This window comes from Epinephelus moara, chromosome 20, assembly GCF_006386435.1.
Source record: "Epinephelus moara isolate mb chromosome 20, YSFRI_EMoa_1.0, whole genome shotgun sequence".
In the NCBI taxonomy this organism is placed as follows: domain Eukaryota; kingdom Metazoa; phylum Chordata; class Actinopteri; order Perciformes; family Serranidae; genus Epinephelus; species Epinephelus moara.
The window spans coordinates 26,566,623-26,587,624 of NC_065525.1; the positions used below are offsets into that span (position 1 = coordinate 26,566,623).

The following is a 21,002-nucleotide window of genomic DNA, read 5'->3' on the forward strand; positions in this document are numbered from 1 at the left end:
CATCATCATGCCGTCCTCACTGGGTTCCCCTTCACCATCTCCTCTGCCTTTATTATATTCATGCATTTCTTTTGGGATCATTTTAGATGTTAGTTTATATTCAGTGAACAGTGCATGCATGCTGATGGCATATAAGGTGACACTTTTACTGTAGTTTAGACCGTTAAATAAGCTATCTGGTAAAATGAGGAAATGGCATGGTAAAGAGAAGCACAGGGTGACTGTTTCTCTACAGTAAAGTGTTACGACAGTGCGCACAATCCTCCATGACATTTATCAGATTATTTTGCCTCTTCATTGCTGCTCGTGGCCTCATTTTACTGTTAATATCCTGTTGTCATATTTTAAAACAATGTGCCACTCCATGTGTTAAACTGTAGTTGTTTTGTACATTTTATTTGTGCCATGATGTTCTTCAGTTGTGTATATTGAGTGTAAATAACTGCTGTCCCAGAAGAAAGAATAAATATGTTTTTAAGTTAAATGTAATTTTCATTGCATTGTATAACTCTCAATAGTAAATCCCAAGTCTAGCAGCCTTACCTTAAAGCTGTAGTTGTAACTTTTATTAAAAAAAAGTAGTTGAAACTGTCTCCATATTCACACAATATAGACAGATAATTATTGAAAAAAATTCATATTCCTCAGCCTACTCTGTTGCCTTGTCATGCTTTAAATGGCCTTAACACACATGAATGAAAACAACCAGTCAGTCGAGAAGACTCTTAACTCCTCATGTCAATCACAGTTTATGAACTGCAGTCAAACTGCCAAACGAGGCAGCGCTGATCAAATATGAATCAAAATTCTGTGACTGCATAACTCATTTCACCCATTTCATCTAAAATGTGTTCAGTGACATATTTTTGTGTTCTGTTTAGCTTTAAAATGATAAAGTTTGCTCTGACTGGTGGTCAGGCAGTTGACTATTTTCAATGTGGTGGCCAGGTCACAAACGTTTTCATTTTACAGCTAAACAGTACACTAAAATATGTTTCTGAAAACCTTTGAGAGGCAGTAACAATCTTGGTTCATGTTTGATCAGTTGTATTTGGCAGTTTGACCTCAGCTCTCAAGCAGTGATTGACGCATTTTAGGTACGCTGAGGAGATTTTTTTTAAAGATAATTTTTAGGGCTTTTAGCCTTCAATCAATAGGACAGTATTAACATGAAAGGGAGAGAGGGGGGGGAATGACATGCAGAAAGGGGCCATGGGTTGGAATTGAGACCTCAGCTGCTGCAGCAAGAACAGGGCCCCTGCACATGCTGGCTCACCTGGTAGAGCAGGCACCCCACGCAAAGATTTTAGCAAATGGCATTAGAAGCAGCTGGAAGTGAGGGAGGGACATGATTTTTTTTTTTTATCTGTCTCATGTACTTCTTTCAGAATATAGTGACAGATTTTTATGATTAAACTTTTTAACCTTTCTTCTGCTTTCTGAGCATTAGAACAAACAGTTCATTACAGATGTACAAACAACATTTAAAATTAAAAACAATAGTAATAATAAGGGAAAAATACAAGGGTGTGCACATTCTTCTTGGCAGAGTAACACACGCTGTCATGCAACATTTACACCACATCATATTGCATCTTATTTCCATCCACTTAGCATAAACCCATAAACGAACACAGAGCAAGGACGGGACCCAGAGATATCAGCTGACACATTAATCACTTTTACAGATCATCTCCAGTTATGGACGCCAAATATTTCTGAAAACAGAATATAGTGACAGTTTAAGCAAATATGACCAGTAGCTATTTTGATAAAAGAAACCAACTGTAGCTTTAAATGTGATTCAGTGACCTACAGAGTCATATTTTGACCTGTATGACCTATTTTGACCTTGAATACTTGTTCACAAAAAACAAATAGTTTACATTATTTTACAAACTGTACCCATTAAACAAAAAACAAGCCCACTGGTGACACTGGTGACAAAGTTCACTTGCCCTTCCTGACCCATGAGAGTGGAAACAAACACAAAACACCACCTCGTTGCCAGTTGTTGAACATGCCCGCCATCTAGTGGCCGATTATATTAACTACAATAATCCGTTTTACTTCCGGGTCTTCTGTGGAGCGTGTTCCGTGATGTGAGAGCCCGGTGTTTGTGATATCTGAAGGCTCCGTGATGTATCACCAGCCTGTGCTGAAGAACAGGCGCACTCTCCTCGAGAGAGCAGAGAGATTCATCTCTGATATTTACTTCACAGACTGCAACCTGAGAGGACGGTAAGCTCCTGTCACGCAGCTGCACTGACTCTGACTGCAGTGAGCTGTAGTGCACTAGACCAGACGTGTCTCTGCTGCTTTCTGTTACAGTTTCTACAGGTTTTTCATTCATAGCTTACACACGAATGCACACAGTGTTTTTATACCAGTCTATCTGATCTTGCAGTGATTCATTTGTCCTTATGATACCCAGTAGCAGAGGTGAAACCTGGTCATTGTTTTGCAAGTCATTTATAAGTCCCAGGTCTTTGCACTCAGGTCCAAAGGGCTAAACTTTAAGTTTCGAGTCCTGTCATAATGTCATTTTAACAACAGAGTAAAAGTTCATTTACTGTGAATAGTGAAGTGAGTAGAAGATGAAGATGAAACATGCTTTCCAATATTTTAAGCAAGATCAGTGTATTATTTTTGATTTGTACAAATTTAGAGTGAAAAAAGGAAATGAGCATTGTGCAAAAGTTTGAGCACCCCAAGACATTTGAGCACTCAACTCTTACTAGGGTCTCAGACCTTAATAAGCTTGGTAACCTTGTCCCATCAATCAGCAGCCATGGGCTCCTCTTCTGCCTAGCAATCTGAAAATGAAAATAACTGATGCCCACAAAGCAGGAAGAGGCAATCGGAAGAGAGCAGTGTTTTTCAGGTACCTGTTAGGAAATGGTAGTTGACAGAAACTGTGGAGGTCAAGTTGAGGTCTGGATGACCAAGAAAACTTTCCAGAGAGATCTGCTTGTAGGGTTGCTAGAAGGGCAAATCAAAACCTTTGTCTGACCGCAGAAGACCTGCATGAAGATTTCGCAGATTCTGTAGTGGTGGTGCTCTGCTCTACTGCACAGCAACACCTGTACAAATATGACCTTCATGGAAGAGTTAAAAGAAGAAAACCCCTTTTCTATGTCCTCACCACAAAATACAGCGTCAGAAGTTTGCAAAGAAACGTTTAAATAAGCCTTATGCTTTTTGGAAACAAGTTAAAAAGTTAAAATAAAGATTTTTGGACGCAATTAGCAGAGGTGTGTTTGAAGAAAAAAGGATCAACTGTCCAAGTGTTTAACACGAGGGATGGATCGATCATGCTTTGGGCCTGTGTTGCTGCCAGTGGCACGGGGAACATTTCACAGGTAGAGGGAAGAGTGGATTCAGTTTAATTCCAGCAAATTCTGGAAACAAACATCACAGTGTCTGTAAAAAAAAAAAAGCTGAAGATGAACAGAAGATGGCTTCTACAACAGGACAATGATCCTAAACATATCTCGAAATCCATGATGGATTACCTCAAGTGGCACAGGCTGAAGGTTTTGCTGAGGCCCTAATTTTGTCTAGTCGATCCTAAAGTTATCAAATTTGTGGCTTAAATCCAAGTCATGTCACTCAAGTGCACACCACTGCTCAAAAGGTCTGTTAAGTCAATACGGATCTCATATGTAATGTGCTGATTTAAGGGCTATATTAATAAGTTTGACTCTGAATGATTATTCCCTGCAGACTCCATGGAGACTCTTGCCCGCTGGAGTCCGTCGCCTCCTTCTTGTCCTCCAAACGGATCACATTCACAGAAGCCTCCAAACAGACCTTTGCACCGTATAAAGTGGGTGACACCTTCGGACCCACGTAAGTAATACTGTCAGATTTTTATCACCCTCAGATTTTTTTATTCCCTCTGATCTTGGCAATAACCCAAGCTTGATGCTTGTTACAGGTGGTGGACATGCTGGTTTAAAGTGACCCTGAAAATCCCCGAGTCCTGGAGAGGGAAGGAGGTTCATCTTCTGTGGGAAAGCGATGGAGAAGCAATGGTTTGGAGAGATGAACAGCCAGTTCAGGTAATGTGGCAGCAGTTTTATTCAAGTCAAGCTACATTTAAGTGCCCAAAATCTTTGCTAAACACATGGCTGGATTTAATTGGGATGTGTGTTTGTAGGGTTTGACCAAAGAGGGTGAGAAGACGAGTTACATCCTGTCTGACTGTCTGACAGACGAGGAGCCACACAGGTCAGTTAACTAGGACATGAGTGAATTGCCGCTTCTGTAACTTTTAACTTGGCTCACAGATATATTCATGTGCTTTAGTGTCACCCTTTATGTAGAGGTGGCCTGTAATGGGCTGTTTGGAGCTGGTCAGGGGTCCATGATCGCAGCCCCAGATCCAAACAGGAAGTACTCTGTACAGAAGGCTGAGCTGGTGGTTTTTAACCGCGATGTTCAGGAGCTGCTGACAGATTTTGAGATGCTGATTGATATCGTAAAGGTAAAGTCACACAAAAAGGTCCACGTCGGTACATTATCTTACTTTAGGAAGCATTTGCTAACATTTCTCTTCCTTCGCAGGAACTCGGAGAGGGAGAGCAACGAGGCTACCAGGCACTCTTCACTGTCAATGAGATGGTGAACCTGTGCAACCCTTCTGATCCCAGCTCTTTCTCCAGAGCTCACAGTCTGGCTCACGCCTTTTTCAGCCAGCGGAACGGAGACAGCCAGCACACTGTTCACGCTATGGGTCACTGCCACATAGACTCAGGTCTCAGTTTGTCTCATGACTAAAATGTGTCCTTCTGAGTATGGAAAACTGAAGTAAAGATAGCGATGAATGCCTGGTCAGAGCTGTACTTTTGTTCACTGATAAGTGATTAGGTATTTACTGATTTAAATCAGAATTTTTTCAATGTTTGACCATTTTATTTAGGCTACATCCTTCTCTGACTGCTTTTGTTTTGTTTAAAGGGAAAGGAGGTTTTGTAGAAAAGCATTTTTTTGGTGAAAGCACGGAAATCCTTTTTGGCACAGCACTAAAAACATGCTGCAGAAGGATAGTCTGGGGCGACTTCTAGCTTACCTAGTAGAGTGTGTGTCCGGCATAGGCTGAGTCATTGGCAGCAGCTCAGGTTTGAGTTCGACCCGTGGCCCTTTGCTGCATGTCATCAACTCTCTATGCCCCCCTTTCCTGTCACTTTCAAGCTGCACTGTCAATTACGCAATCAAATGCCCCCAAAAAATCTTTAAAAAAAGGAAGTAAAACGGATTGAAAATGCTCATAAAATCTTCTAGTATTTTTGTCAAACTAGTTAACACATCTGACTCTGTATCTGCAGCTTGGCTGTGGCCCTACGAGGAGACCATTCGCAAATGTGGCCGAAGCTGGGTGACAGTGATCCGCTTAATGGAGAAGAACCCCGAGTTTGTTTTTACTTGCTCTCAGGTAATTCCCCATTAACACAGTTTTGTATGAGCCATTAAGATTCCACAAATCTGAGCGACCCTTTTCAGTTTTGACCTTTTTTGCATTCTGTCCAGGCCCAGCAATTCCAGTGGGTAAAGAGCTGGTACCCGGGACTCTTCTCTCAGATTCAGCATTACGTCAAGAAAGGCCAGTTCATCCCAGTTGGAGGAACGTGGGTGGAAATGGTGAACCTGATATTTGAAATCAATTGCATTTCATGTAGTTCATGTGTATGATATTCACTGTATTATTTGGGCTGATGATGTAATCCTAAATTACATGTTTGCCTGTCAGGATGGCAATCTGCCGTCAGGTGAGTCCATGGTGCGGCAGTTCCTGGAAGGCCAGCGCTTCTTCAACCGTGAGTTTGGGCTTCATTGCAAAGAGGTAGGGATTCATAAAAAATACATATCCTGAGTTGACCTCTGTCTTCTGCATTTTTGGCCTTTTTTCATTACACATGCATAATATAAGGTTCTCTCTTTAGTTCTGGCTTCCAGATACGTTTGGCTACTCTGCTCAGCTTCCTCAGATAATGCAGGGCTCGGGCATTTCCAATTTCTTGACACAGAAGCTGAGCTGGAACCTTGTCAACACCTTTCCTGTAAGTGGGCACTGATTGGAAAACAAAAACATTTCTTGGATTGTTTAGTTTTGATTTTTAGTTTTGATTTCTTTTTCTTCAAGCACAACACATTTTTCTGGGAAGGTCTGGACGGCTCGAAGGTTTTAACGCACTTCCCACCAGGAAATTCCTACGAGATGAAGGGCAAGGTTGAAGACGTGAGTTTGGTTTATGGCTCACATGACATGGCGAATGCTGAGTCTGTGAAGAAAGTGTTTACAGTCCTCACAAATCTTATACCTGTAGTTTTTCTCTGCCCGCAGCTGGTGAAAACTGTGAAGAATAACAAAGATAAAGGCAGAGCCAACCACAGTGCAGCGCTGTTTGGTTTTGGCGATGGTGGAGGTGGACCCACACAGCTGATGCTAGACCGACTGCACCGCGTCCAGGACACAGATGGACTTCCCAAGTCAGTTCCTGTCACACATGTAAAACTCAGCATTCATTAGTAACAAAAGCCAAGCCCAAACTGAGGTGGAAACACTTCCCACAAGTGAATTAGTCATGACTTACTATATTCACCATACTTTTCCTGCACTGTGGTGTTTTTATAATCGGGTGGGCCAGCACGTAGGCAGGAGTCTCCACCAAGTCTGCTGTATGCAAAAGGATATGAGTGATGTCTACTGATGTCATTTTGGTGTGGTTTTATAATACTGGTCAATATCATCATGTTTTAGTCAGAATGAATAACAAAGGTGTAACTGGTCACTTCCATCTCACATTCTTGTGTTTCTCAGGGTCCTGACGTCCAGTCCTGACAAGCTTTTCTCTCAGCTTCAGGCAGACTCAGCTCTGCTTTGCACCTGGACCGGAGAGCTCTTCCTTGAGCTGCACAATGGCACATACACCACACAGGCTCAGGTACTGTGTTCAGAGTCCTCATTATAGGGAGGAAATGAGACTTTGCAATAGGAATTCAAGCGCACAATTAAGCTAGAAAATAAAGCATAACCATAACAGTGTGCCTAATAAAACTATAGAATTTCTAAATATTTTTTTAGGTGTAAATATTCCCTGGATGGTGCAGCTTTATGTTAAATGAACCTTCATTTAAATAGCACCTTTCTAGTCTTCTGACCACTCAAACTGCTTTTTCATATGCTGGTGGCTGAGGCTGCCACACAAGGGGCCACTTGCTCATCAGTTAGTCAGTCACATGCGCTCACACTGCTCCCGCCAAAGCCATCAGGAGCATTTTTGCACCTTACCCAAGGATATTGTGACATGCAGACTGGAGGAGCCGGGGATCAAACTGCCGATCATCCAATTAGTGCAACCTGCTCTTCCTGCTGAGTTATAGCAGCCTTTAACACACAGAAAGACTGTATGGGAAACAGTATTTACATGTAGGATTGACTTGGATTGTTACATCTTACCAATCATACCAGTAGTATTGATTGCTAAATATAACTATTTATTAATAAATACATATTAATAAAGGTAGATACACAAGCATTTATGCAGGTGGCAGGCATAATAACCAGTCAAAATAATACAGTCCCACAGGAAACACCATCACAGACAAAGGGTCGTACTTGTCCAGGAAATAGACATTAAATGTATGAAGTATAAAACAACAACAAAAACATTTAAAATGCCTTTTTTGTACCATTAAGTGCAGTTATTTTCATGCTTGCTTTGTTGTTTCCAGATTAAACGAGGGAACCGGCAGTGTGAGGCGCTGCTTCATGACATCGAGATAGCCAGCAGCATGGCACTGTGTCACGACAGGACATTTCAGTATCCTGTGGAAACACTGCAGGCGCTCTGGAGGTCCGGAGGCACTCAGTGATTGATGATGAATAAATAAATAACCTTTGTTGTTACAGTATAAAAATAGTTTCTTTGGTTTTCCCCTTTCAGGCTGCTTCTTCTAAACCAATTCCATGACGTGATTCCTGGCAGCTGTATAGAGATGGTTGTGGAGGATGCACTCAGGTATTATGAAGGTGAGTTTCCAGCTGTCCATTAAAACCACAGCTATATTGTTTTATTGTTTTCCTAAATAAAAAGTACATCACACTGTGTGGCAGATATCCGCAGAGACGGTGCTACGCTGCTGCGTGACGCCTGTAGAGCTCTGGGGCCGAAAGGCAACTCCGCTGGTGTGTTCAACTCGCTGCCATGGGAGCGTCATGAAGTCATTGAGACTCATGATGGTGCTGGTAAACCTCATCTGGGTATGATACGTAGATATTTACAATATTCATGTCATTGCTGTCCAGATTACAACTGCATATCTGATGCTCTGTGGTATCTGTACTGCAGCTCTGGTGAGAGTTCCCAGCATTGGTTGGTCTCCTGTCAAAGAGGCACTACAGCCTGAGGCTCCAGTCTCCGTCACTGTTCAAGTACGTACTATATATAGAGCGTTTATTCATTTAGCTGTGTTGTAATTTAATTTGGCTAACTGAGACGTCTAACATCACAGGCCGACGGCACTGTCCTCATGGAGAATGGGATTTTACAGACTGTCATAAACAAAAATGGCACTTTGGCGTCGCTCTGCTTGATCAATGCAAACAGGTATTGTAGGATCACATGTGACCACCTGTGTGTTTTCTCTTACAACGTCAACATGAATGAATTAACACGTGTGTTGATTTCAGAGAGGCCATCTCTGACAGCTGTCATGGGAACCAGTTTGTTATGTTTGATGATGTCCCTCTGTACTGGGATGCTTGGGATGTTATGGACTACCACCTGCAGACAAGGTGTCGATTATTAGTTACATTTCATCACAGTATTTGCAGGTGTTTCAGACATGTCAAAAACCTAACTGCAGAACTGACCCCACAGGAAGCCGGTGCAGGAGGTGGTGCAGCCTGTTTGTGTGGTGTCCTCTGGTGGGCTCCGAGGCAGTGTCAGCTTCACTCTCAGGATCAGTGATAAGAGCACCGTCACACAGGAGATTGTCTTGGACGCCATGTGTCCTTACATCAGGTTCAACACTGAGGTACTTTATATCATGCATGATATGATATGAAGAAATGTAGAGAATCACTCATCAGAATACGAGAAATGTTGCATCCTCTATTTCAGGTGAAGTGGGCAGAGTCACACAAGTTTCTTAAGGTGGAGTTCCCCGTGCGAGTACACAGCCCCAATGCTACATATGAGATCCAGTTTGGTCATCTGCAGAGACCCACACACAGGAACACTTCATGGGACTGGGCCAGATTTGAGGTACAACACTGTGCAAGTAGGCCAATGTTCAGCCCTGCACGTCTAAACTGTAGGAAGACAGGGCTCCATGATGCTGTTATAACAAATTGAAATACTTTGTATTGTCTTTGCTGTTTTTCATCATGGTTTCCTTCTCAGGTTTGGGGTCACAAATGGGCCGATTTGTCGGAGCACAACTTCGGGGTTGCGCTGCTGAATGACTGCAAATACGGCTACTCAGTCCACAAGAACACTATGACGCTGTCCCTGTGAGGTTTCCCACTGCTCATATGCAACAATGCTAGTACAGGGTTCCCACAGGTCCTTGAAATCCTTTAAAGATGTGAATTTTATGGGGGAAAAATCAAGGCACTGAAAGTTTTTTTTAAAACAGAAATAAACAAACAGGGGTCATTGAACTTGCTTGAAGTCATATATTTTGTACAAAATATAATTTAGTTCTTCTGATATCATCTGCCACCACCGAGGCAGCACAATTGGGAAGCCTCACTCTCTTTAAATTTTACCTGAGCTTCTGCAAGCCTGCTAGAGCTCATAACTATGTAACAGTATTTAACCTCGATCCGTGGCCCACACTATGCCCTGTTTGGTCTGTCAATTTGAGGACATTGGGTCAGGAACATCCTCAAAAGCTCTTGAATTTGATGTTTACGAAGGTGTGGGAACCCTGCTAATGGTATAATTCACTTTCATCATATTGAAATAAATCTTTCATCTAACAGTAGATGTCTTTGTTCCAGACTGAGAGCACCCAAAGCACCAGATGCCAATGCTGACATGGGGACTCATCATTTCACCTATGCAATCATGCCACACTCAGGTAGGATTGATTTGTTCTCAGTAAATCTTTAAACTCTGTCTGTGGATCTCATAATGTTTTCTGTGTTGCAATAAAGGATCCTTCCAAGATGCCTCTGTCATCCAGAGTGCATACAACCTCAACTTCCCTTTGAGGTCAATCCAGTGCACTCCTGACACTGAGCCCTGGAGTGCCTTTTCCGTCAGCTCTGCAGCAGTCATCCTTGAGACCATTAAACAGGTATCCAATTAAATACTAAGCATGACTTAGCTCGACTGTTAATCCACTCTGCCCGCTAATGGCTTTTGCTCTATTTACCACAACAGGCCGAGGACAGGAAGGGAGCACTTGTAGTCCGACTCTTCGAGTCACACGGGAGCAGTGTGACTGCAGCTCTCTGCACCGCCCTTCCGGTCAGGAAAGCCTGGCAGTGAGTATTTCTATTTTTAAAGTATTCACTGACGTCTGGCATTCACATGTTGTATTGTCATCTAAGAACAATACTTTTTTTTTCTCCCTTTCAGTTGTGATCTCTTGGAGAGACCAGATTCCACCCGACCAACACGCATTACATCAGAGGGAATCACTTTGAAATTCAGTCCCTTTCAAATTGTGTCACTTCTCCTTGTCTTGTAATAGAAACAGCATTTTACCAAACCTTAGGGTAGTACACCTTAAAAGTGGAAACTAGCGAAACCTTTTCCAATGTATCACTTGGTGCTGGAATTTTTAAGACTTCAAATAAAGGGCAAACTTTTTGAGATACTTATAGATGATAGTATGACAAAATTTAATGTAATTACTGTGCATCAAAAAATAAACAATTGCAGACCTTTTGTAGAAATGTGTATTAAAAACAATAAAAAACAGACTGTATAAAAGTAGTAGATGTAGTTACCATGATGTCATCTAATGGTTTGTGGACAATTGTTCTGAAGCTTTGAGTCTGGTCATCATTTTGGCTTTTTGGAGCCAGAGTTGACCATAAATGGACAAGAGGGTGAATCTGACTAAGAAGCTGAGGACACCACAGTGGTAGCAACTTCTCTATCATAAGGAAGCCATGACCTAATACAGTGGTTCCTGACTGATACAGCCCCCGGGGTCCACAGTACAATATATTCAGTGTCATAGTTGTGTTTGGCCACGTCGCTGAGCTAGTTTTCTGTCTCTATCAAGTAGCTGTCCATTGGTCACTCAGTCTACGGCAAGAAACAGCACTTCAAACTAAAAGCTCTGTGCTGGAAATTCATTGTACTTTGTTCTTTGTAACCTGACATGTTTGTGAGTCACTTGCGGTCCATTCAGAATGGACCCACGAGGAATTAGGAATCACTGCCCTAATATAACCTGCTTTATCTCTATTTTACTCTTAAGGGGACCATGATTTACAAAGTGAACATCATGCTGTATTGAAACTAGCATGGAGACCATAAACTCATATGGAAAATGGTTGGCTGACCATTAGAAAGAATGCAGGTGTTACAGCACTGGCACACTGGCTTCACTTCTCAGACCCCTGAGATAACACCTTGATAAAAACATTAAAACAGTGCCATACAGCGATGCCTCCCCTTTCGCTTTATTTGCTGCTCTGTCTGGTCAGTCTCCCGCTCTGCCTCTGTGCACCTGCAAGGATGAGTTTGAGATTAACATTCTGTTTCAGTACTGTTTCCAGTACTCCCCCCAGTAGCAAAGAAGACTTGTTTCATTTTGAGAGAATGCCATGAGCCCACCTGCAGTTGGCTCCACGCTGCTGCTCTTCCTCCTACGTGCAGTTGATCTCTTTTCATGTTGAGGTGTGTTTACTTTTGGGGACTTTTCGGCCTTTCTTCTCTTGGCTCCGGCTTCCTTTGGACATGAATCCTGTCCTTTCTTTGGTGTTCTGGTCTTAGTTTCCCTTTTGACTCCCTTCTTCTTTGAGGTGCTTTCTGGGTGACTTCTGGCCTAATGAAATCAAACTTGTGTTTAGAGTTACATTGGAGTTTATTGCTTGTCAAGCAAAAAGTAGTGATTAATAGATACCTTTTTCTTCTGTGTGTAATCATGGTCATCTTCTTTCTTTGCTCTCTTTTTTGCCTTGGGTGACTTTGTATCTATTGAGTGAGAAAGATGGATCAGTTTAGTCAGATACATTGACTGCTCTCTGATTTCAGCTGAAGTTCTGAGTTTCATGTTTTCAAAGTACCTTTAGGCGCCATGGGGCCTGGCTCTCCCTGAAATTAGAACAACAGATATTAGTATCAGTGATACTTAAATTCTGTGCTTGAGATTTAAATACGGGCTTTTGCTTTTTACTCACTTTGAACCACATAGTTCTGCCATTGTGATCCCGTAGAGATTTCATTCCATCCACATAGTAACACTGCAGCCATGCCTGGAAGCCAGAGTAGTCTTGCTTCTGGGGATCGTAGCCCTTTCCACCTAAGATACAAAAGACCAGGATGCATTTCACACGACAGTCTGAGTGTATAATCTCCAAATGAATCATTAAAGTCTTTCACTTAACCACATGATAACCAACCTAGGTTCACCACCTCCAGAGGCACTGTATGACACAGTCTGAGCAAGTCACCCGTCTCCTTATTCACTCGTTTCTGTTTAGCTCTCCCTGAGGTCTGGTGCACAGAAGAAAGAAGACACTGTTAGAAAATTTAAAGCGGTGATTGTTGAGTGTCTGATGATCTAAATAAATGGGGAGTCGCTGTCTGGGCTCTTTCACCTTTGTGCCTGTGATCTCATTTTTCACAGGCTTCTCATTTTCACATAAATCTTCTGAGTCAAGGCCTTCCAGTACGGTCCTTGCGGCCACAAAGGGAGAGATGTTCAACCTAGAGAAAGATAGACTACGTTAGGCCCATTCTTTTGCCAAACAGAAAGGCTCTTTTGTTTTCAGAGTGCGTCTGAATTACTGTGCCTCCCCGCTGGAAGTAAGAAACAAAAGTGAAAGAAAGCCATTCTTCTTTTTTTTTTTATCTGGAGGGAAACAGACCTTGAAACTCACGAGAGCTGGTTCTGTTTCTAACAATACAAAACATGGGGTTTTTTCTTCACACCAGAATCTCACAGGAACAACACTTTAAAGAGGTTAATGGAAAAGTTTGTCCTTTGTAAGAGAGAAGCATTAAAGCAAAGCTACTCCCTGTTGCCTTCTTGCTAACGTTGTTGTTTTGTTCTTTTTTAAACTGTGTGTGGACCTACTGTTCACCAAGGTCTGTCAGGACACAGCTTTCTGCTTTGTGTGTGTGCCTGTTTATCTCAATTTTTGGCCACTAGTTAACATCAGCAACTACAAATTGTCCATATGTGCACATCTATAGAAATATGTGTTGTTTAACTGTAAATGAGTAAATACTGTAATCATTATTAGGGGTGCACTGTTTGAAGTGTTTCTCTCCCATTACTGATTCTGATACCTCAACTCAGTGTATCCGTCGATACCAAATACTGGGTGCTTCCTTTTTCCCAAATTTTATATCTATATACCTTACTGCAGTGGCTCTCAGAGGGTGTGCCATGGGATTTTGTGATAACCACGCAATATACTGCAATATTCAACTGAGCCTATACAAAAAGTTAGGATTTTTTTTTTTTAATTGACTGTATCAGTAAGGTGTGATAAGAGACAAACTCTAGCTAAAAAATGTAGTTTCATTTAATGTAAAAAACCTTCACAGGGAACCTTTTTGTCCCCGTCCATGTGTGGGAATCATAATGCTGTGACACATCCTGAGCCCCAATTGGCAGCCAGTATGAGGGACGATAACATTTAAAGGGAGAAAGGCGTGAGCGGGACAATGGATCGCTTTATTGTACGAAGCAAATATCAAAGCACCAGCTAAGACGATCTACCACCGAAAGAAAAGATAATAAAAAAAACTGACAATATCACGGAAGCCACCTGTCATTTTTTCTAATCTGTATTGTCTTTTGTCGTGATAAAAGTGATAACACACGTTATAAAAGCTATTGTGCACAGATATAAATACAGGTGTGCCTTGTGATTTTGGTTTGACCTTTGATGTGCCTTGGACAAAACATTTTAAACCCACTGCTTCATTGAATGGCGCCTACTGGTTTTGTTTTCATGAAAGGTGACACAAGGCCATGGATTGCTGTGGCACTGAAAACTGAGTCAGCGGCCGAACTGACTGCAGCTGCTAGAGAAAACATTTTATAATGACATTGACAAAAACGTTGAATTTAATTTAAGATGAAAAGATTAGTTGATCTGCAGCTAATTAATTTGCAACCATTTTGATAACTAACAAATAGTGTTTTTTCAAACAGAAATGCCAAACATTCACTGGTTCCAGCTTTTCAAGTATGAAGATTTGTTGCTTTTTGGTGTGTTATTTATTCGTGAAATGAATATATGGGGGGTTTAGACTGCTTGTTGGACTAAACAAGTAATTTGAGGATGACATTTTCAGCTACGGGACATTCAATTTTTGTCTTATTATGACTGTCGGTCAGTTGGTAGGCAGGTCCCATACTCAGATTATCCCAAAATTGAAGTGTTACTTACAGGCCCTTATATAAAGTGGATTGTCGTGTCATGGCTGATACCTGATCCACTTATTAAGGTCAATATAGGTGCGTCCCAACACATATCGGACAGTTTGAGGGTTGTTCATGTTCATTACCTGAAAAGGATTTCAGCTCTAAGGTAGTTCCCGATACCGTTGAAGTACTTCTGATTGAGCAGAACTTCACAGATGGGTCGGTCAAAGGCTCGGTCGGAGAGGCTCGACACCACATTCTTCCTGCAAAATCAGTAACTGGTCAGTGGAATAATACTAATGTGGTTGAGCAGGTGACTGGAGTGACACTCTTAGCATTACTGACCTGAAACTGTCATACTCAAACATGATGCACGGCCCTCTGTCAGGCTGCCACGTCCCGTCGGGCTGCCAGCTGCCAAACCTGCGTGCATCCACAAAGCTCAGCACTCTGCAGGGTGTCTCTTTGGAATAAAAACGCAGATGGGCATGCTTAGGCAGCTCATCCTCTGAGGTGAAGCGGAAATAGCCCGACATGCCAAAGCGAAAGACGATGTCCATGGGCTGGTCTGCTTGTCCTGCCTTCACTCTCTTTTTTGTATCATCGCTCTTCATGGGCGTCAGAGTGAGCTTCACTTCCTTCCCTCTGGAAGTGGCAGTGATGCGATAGGCCTCACAGGTGAAGGGCACATCGGGACTTTTGCTGACCTCAGATTTTCTGACTGCTCCAGTGAACACCACTCCTGCACACAATTTGTTGACGTAAAGGCTGGCCAGGTGGAGCTCGGGTCCCTCAGGCATTTTGTTGGGAACAAATGAAGCTGTGTTGCAGCTGCAGAGAACAGAGTGGATAAGCAAAGATTACATAACAAAATGAAACACCCAGGGTCGTAGCTACCTTTGATGAACACTGGGAGCCCGTGTGTGTGTTTTACAGCTTTTGGGAAGGTTAACACTCTACATGGTGGGCATTTCAGAAGCGTATTCAAGTGTTTGAACACTGAATCATGGGCGGATTATGAGACAATGGGCCCCTAGGCAAAGGCATGCGGAGGGCCTCACCACATCTCCTCCATTTTGTGTATCTTTGTAGTCATTTTGAATCTTTTTGTAGTTTCTTTGCACGTCCTTGTAGTCATTTTGTGTCTCTTGTGGTTGTTGTGCCCCTTTTCGTAGTCGTTGTGAGTTTCTTTGTGTCTCTTTCCAGTTGATTTGCATCTCTTTGTAGTTGTTTTAAGTGTCTTTGTAGTCATTTTTAGTCTCGTCCTGGTTGGTATGTTTTAATTTAGGAGACATTTTGCAGGTGAAGGCCAGGGTAGCCTATAGGCCTGTTAGTAGCCCTGAGCTGGCCCATTCATTAATCCATCCATGCTCTTAATTTGTTTACATTAAAACTAATTTCAGGTCAAAAAAATAACATAAATGCTGTCAACTTTAACTCTTCTCTCCCAGAATTATATTTCTGAAACAGTGGAGATGGCTTTGAAATAGCTTTTAGGACTTATTGAGAAATAAAACAATACATTTTGAAAAATCCAAATAACAGTTAAAACAAAAGACATTGTTTTTTGTTCATTTTTCAAATAGTTGTGGAGTGTGTGTTGGGGACTTGTGACCTAAGAATTTCTAAAATCTTGGCCTCTATGCCACACAACAGAAGAGGGACCAAATGTGCATTCCTCCAGGCAGACACTTTAAGCTCTAAATCAATAGTGTTTTTCTCAGTTTGGAGCCTCATGTGTGCAGACATACACACAACAAAGCATGCATGCACATCCTAAAACCAGTATCCGACCTCATACCCTAAGTATTACTCACATAGACTACACATCGTGATACATCAGAGCTTTGACTTTGCAAAATTACACACATCCTGCTTCAGACTACACAGTCTCTCCAAGATCACCACACATCATGTCCTGGGTGTAAATTGTTGACCATGAAACCCAGTCTGAACAAAACAACAACGAACAAAAAAACAACGAACCAAAACAGTATGCACGCTGAAAACGTCAAAGTAGGCGTTTTCTTTGAGTTGCAAGAAGCATCATGGTAAAACAACTCACCCAAACCAGGAAGTAGACACCACCGTTGGTTAAACTCTGAGTTTTACTGCAGTCATGTAACCTGTGGAGTTTGCTGGGTTCTTGTCCTCTCTGCAAACCTGCACGTTGTGCAGGTAAAGCACTGTACCAGAGTTTCGCAACATGCATGTTACCAAACATGTTATATCACCGTGGATCATTCGTTCATCCGGAAGTGTCGCGAGATCTCGATGCTTTCTCCGCTCGTTGAATGAAGTATCACTCAGGTGTTTCTCATCTAGCTGGATATTACTGTAATTTTCATATAATACTTCACTGAAACAGCAGAAAAAAGACAAAGCTTTTCAAACGCACCGCAGAAACACAGCAGGAGCAAACCGTTGAGCCCCGATGCATGATGGGAAACGTAGGCGTTACGGAAGCCGGCGAGGAAGCAAATATCTTCGTGTTTTACGTTTTATTTTGTTATTTATGAGCATAGAAAGGTAAAACACAAATAATTAACATAATTCAAATCACATTATGTGAATTCATTTACAATATTTTACAAAAATGCACCATTCAGTATTCTTGTTCAGCCTGGAAACATTTCTATCAATTATTTAACACTTATGTGGAAAAAAAATACAACTAAATATCAGTCAATACAAATAAGGAATGAGAAATTCAAATGAATTTTGAAATGACTAAATTCATACATGAACTTAAACTGTACAAGATATAAAAATGGCACTTTTGGCAGCTATCAGCATCATTTGTGTCCAGCTCTCAAGTTCATACTTCATTTTCCTCTCCTCATTGTAGTGCATTCATCCTCGCTTGGGCTTGTTTGAGCTCTGCGGAAACACACATTGGGAAAATAATTAGCATAACATAATCCTGGCTGTAAGAAAAGAAGCGTGAGTTGACAAGATGCAGAACTAACCTGCCAGCAATACTCTGAACTTGTTGGCGGAAATGGAAACAACGGTCGTCTCTGAGGAGCCTGACTCTGCTCCTTGCGCCTGCAGTTTCAGCTGAATCACAGGTTCATTCACCTCCCTCAGTTCACTGGAGCTCAGAGTGTAGTCGATGCGCCATGACACAGCCTCCAGACTGCCCACTGAAATTCATTACAGGGCAGAATTGACGGTAACTCTCAGTCAGCGACCTCAGAGGACAGCTCACATCATCAGTTATTTTTGGCTTCCAGTTCGAAAAGATGGACAGAAGTACTTACACCTCAGGCTCGTCTCTCTCAGTTTGCCTTGCAGTGCAGAGTGCTTGTCTTCGTATGATTTACAGAGACCTGTCGTGTGTTCTAAAAGAATGGAGGTGAGTGTGTAATTAAAAGTCGGGTCAAGATTTATTTTAAGTGCATAAACACATGAAGATATTTTAACACACTATTAGCAAAGGTGAAGGTACATTAGTAAAGCATTAACAAATCAATAAAAGAAAAAAGTAATAGCCACAAAGTACTTGAAAATATTGATCCATCAAATAAAGTGGATTCACAACATCTGAAAAAGAATCTCAAGCTGGCCTAGAGTCAACTGTGATTCAAACTATCAATGCACAAACATCGCAATGCACCACACCACCCTCCCCTCTAAACGCCATTGTCCAAGCAGGGCATTGTGCGCACATGATGTCACCTTCAAGTGCCAGCTGACTACAGTGAATACACACTTCAGTTACACAATAGATAATTATACAATGCAGAAAGCTCCAAATATAACACTGTAGAGTATAATCTATGTAACAACCAGTCTGTCCTTGATTATGAAACATCATCATTTTTATACCAAATATGGAAACCCCAGTGGACTAACCTTTAGGCAGACCGAGCTGCTGCAGCTCACTGGACAGAGATTCACTGTCAACATCGTGCTTCGCTGCACTGGAGAAAATGAAGCTGAGCACCGCCACGCTGGCTTTAATGTCTCCACTCTCTGCAAGATGGATGGATGTCATTAATTAATGTTTTATAACAAAAATATGTGATGCAAGAATCAGATTTAAAAGCAATACCAGCAGTAGCAGAATATAATTTAGTACATTTACTGAAGTATTCTGCTAACAAACAATTTTGAGGCACTTGTACTTAAGTTTTTAAGCTTAGTAGTAGTTTTTAAGAGGCAAATATTCTGCAAAACGTTTTACTCCACTGCATTTATTTGACAACTGGGTTTATTACTTACTGTTTTAATTGGGTAGTAAATAGACTGGGGATAGCTGTATATTAGTTATAAGAGCTACATGGAAGGCAACTGGACTTGCTTGTGTTTCTTGATGACGTTTCACCTCTCATCCAAGAAGCTTCTTCAGTTCTAAATGACTGGTGCAGAGTTACAGGCTTTAAATTCAGTGTAGGTGTGAACTCTGACAGAGCTGTTGAAGTCACATGTGAGTCTTTGACCCACCTGGCCATCATGTGTGGTCATTCCAGTATGACGTAGATGGCCTCTTTCACGCCTCCTTTCAAACTATATTCAAGAAACGCAAGCAAGTCCAGTTGCCTAGCACTTATGATTACCATGACCTGGATGACTGACTCATGTATATTGGGGGGGGGGGGGGGGGGGGGTATTTGTTAAAATAATATATGAGTTAAAAGAAGAAATGTAAGAAGGGGTTAGGAACATAAAAATTGTACTTCTACCTACTCCTTTTCAGATAGTTATCTCTGTCTTGTTGTTTCTTATTATTACTATTTTTAATTTTGGTTCAAAATAAAGGCATTCATTCATTAATAGCTAGCTTATTAGTTACTAGTAGATGTAGATTTTAAACACAAAGCATGTGACTAAAGGATCAACTATTCAGTCAGTATTTATAGTTGATTATCTTTGACCATCTGCAACAAAAATGTTGCTTTATATATATATAATTACATACATATACAATATATATATATACAATTACTTGTGGTATTTTTTGTAGTGTTGCTGCTCTAACTTTAGTAAAACATTAAAATATCTGAAGTGTTTTTCCAACTTGGATTAACAGTATGAGGGAGACTTACCAAACTTTGCATCTGCAGTAAGCTTTGCAACCTTGTCATACTAAAAAAGGGACAGAGACAGAACACAGCTCTGGTTAGTGTGAGTGAATGTGCAGTTACATAACAAGAAGTTATGATATGATTAACACTTACATCAATGCCATCCCCGAGCAAATCCTTCAGCACTTGAGCACAGAGGAGTTTCATCTTAACACTCGACTGTTACATTAATGAGGCAGAAGACACAGGTATTACTATATGAAAAAAATATCAACAGGCAATGAAAAAACATAGCATTCCTTAGTTGATGAAGTGCTGGACTTAATAAATACTCACAAGCTTCGCTAATGTGCTAATTTCAGCGAGTACCCAGTCCGGGCAGTCCAAATCTCCACAGAAACGGAACCGCTACAAAAGACAAGACGTAATTTAAATGTTGTTTCCTGTACTGAAACAAAAGTCACTCCTTAAACACTGTAACGTTAACATTTACGTTAGCTTTCCATCACCTAAGGCTACTAGCTAGCTTAGCCTGCTAGCTACTTGAAAGCCGGATAAAACACCGATCGCCCTGAGGCAAATAACTATCTAAAACATTATAAATCATGCCGCGTAAATGTCCTATAAATAAACTGGCCTCTAAGTAAGCAAAACGTATTAAAAAATAAGATTATAAGACGTGTTTACCATGGCTGTCAGTCAGCTGATTAGCTGTACACGGAAGAGCTGAACCGGAAGTCGCGTCAGCTTCCTCACCTCTGATTGGACGAAAGTGGAAAGTGGGCTGTCCTTCAGACACAGGAAGATGCTGTTGTTGTATTGACACCATGACAACTCGTGTATATCATATTTCTGGCCACAGCTCAAAAGCCAACTTTGCGTTGTGTCATCATCTTGATGCGTACATTATTTTGTGCGAATAAAATTTGAACTGATGCCATGTTTCAGAGGTACACTGCAGAAAATTAGCCCTAATAAAACTACAAAACATGACAAGGTAACCAGCAGTATAAGGTTAAAGAATTGAAATATCTTGGTATATTGATAGTTGAAAGATTGACTTAGAGGATGCAAGTTATAAAAGACAGTGAGGTCTAAGTGTGTTCCACCTTGTGGTGGGAAGTAAAGAGAGTGATTAATCTTAAAATACCAGATCTTTTCTTGATTAGCCTATGCCTGCATGGTTCATCTCCCACATCCAGTTACAAAAAGGGGTAGTGCACCCAAAAATGAAAATTCAGCCATTATCTACTCACCCATATGCAGAGGGAGGCTCAGGTGAAGTTTTAGAGTCCTCACATCCCTTGCGGAGATCCCAGGGGAGAGAGGGTAGCAACACAACTCCACCTAAGGCAGGTTGATGGCGCCCCAGATTCAAACGTCCAAAAACACATAATT

At 41.4% G+C, this 21,002-nt stretch overlaps 3 protein-coding genes across 3 annotated transcripts; 1 reads left to right on the plus strand and 2 right to left on the minus strand.

Annotated features, from left to right (window-relative positions):
* The first annotated feature begins 2,078 nt into the window (after nucleotides 1–2,078).
* Nucleotides 2,079–11,526, plus strand: man2c1 (mannosidase, alpha, class 2C, member 1). The gene is made up of 26 exons (XM_050074158.1): nucleotides 2,079–2,241; nucleotides 3,727–3,852; nucleotides 3,941–4,064; nucleotides 4,163–4,233; nucleotides 4,312–4,489; nucleotides 4,570–4,759; nucleotides 5,331–5,437; nucleotides 5,533–5,643; nucleotides 5,753–5,845; nucleotides 5,946–6,062; nucleotides 6,146–6,241; nucleotides 6,347–6,492; nucleotides 6,824–6,947; nucleotides 7,738–7,859; nucleotides 7,950–8,035; nucleotides 8,120–8,266; nucleotides 8,355–8,437; nucleotides 8,518–8,612; nucleotides 8,696–8,800; nucleotides 8,886–9,042; nucleotides 9,129–9,272; nucleotides 9,411–9,520; nucleotides 10,013–10,092; nucleotides 10,169–10,311; nucleotides 10,398–10,501; nucleotides 10,596–11,526. Exons 1-26 carry the CDS (start codon nucleotides 2,141–2,143, stop codon nucleotides 10,705–10,707), a joined length of 3,072 nt encoding a protein of 1,023 aa, XP_049930115.1. The 5' UTR covers nucleotides 2,079–2,140; the 3' UTR covers nucleotides 10,708–11,526.
* neil1 (nei-like DNA glycosylase 1) lies at nucleotides 10,903–17,008 on the minus strand. Its single transcript, XM_050074170.1, has 10 exons — nucleotides 16,640–17,008; nucleotides 14,920–15,405; nucleotides 14,718–14,837; nucleotides 12,794–12,902; nucleotides 12,596–12,689; nucleotides 12,374–12,495; nucleotides 12,260–12,287; nucleotides 12,097–12,167; nucleotides 11,808–12,018; nucleotides 10,903–11,700 (listed from the first exon to the last, which is right to left on the minus strand). Exons 2-10 carry the CDS (start codon nucleotides 15,372–15,374, stop codon nucleotides 11,654–11,656), a joined length of 1,257 nt encoding a protein of 418 aa, XP_049930127.1. The 5' UTR covers nucleotides 15,375–15,405; nucleotides 16,640–17,008; the 3' UTR covers nucleotides 10,903–11,653.
* A 48-nt stretch (nucleotides 17,009–17,056) lies between these two features.
* Nucleotides 17,057–20,373, minus strand: commd4 (COMM domain containing 4). The gene is made up of 8 exons (XM_050074172.1): nucleotides 20,292–20,373; nucleotides 19,941–20,012; nucleotides 19,758–19,823; nucleotides 19,626–19,665; nucleotides 18,433–18,552; nucleotides 17,838–17,918; nucleotides 17,544–17,720; nucleotides 17,057–17,454 (listed from the first exon to the last, which is right to left on the minus strand). Exons 1-8 carry the CDS (start codon nucleotides 20,292–20,294, stop codon nucleotides 17,414–17,416), a joined length of 600 nt encoding a protein of 199 aa, XP_049930129.1. The 5' UTR covers nucleotides 20,295–20,373; the 3' UTR covers nucleotides 17,057–17,413.
* Between the last annotated feature and the right edge of the window lie 629 nt (nucleotides 20,374–21,002).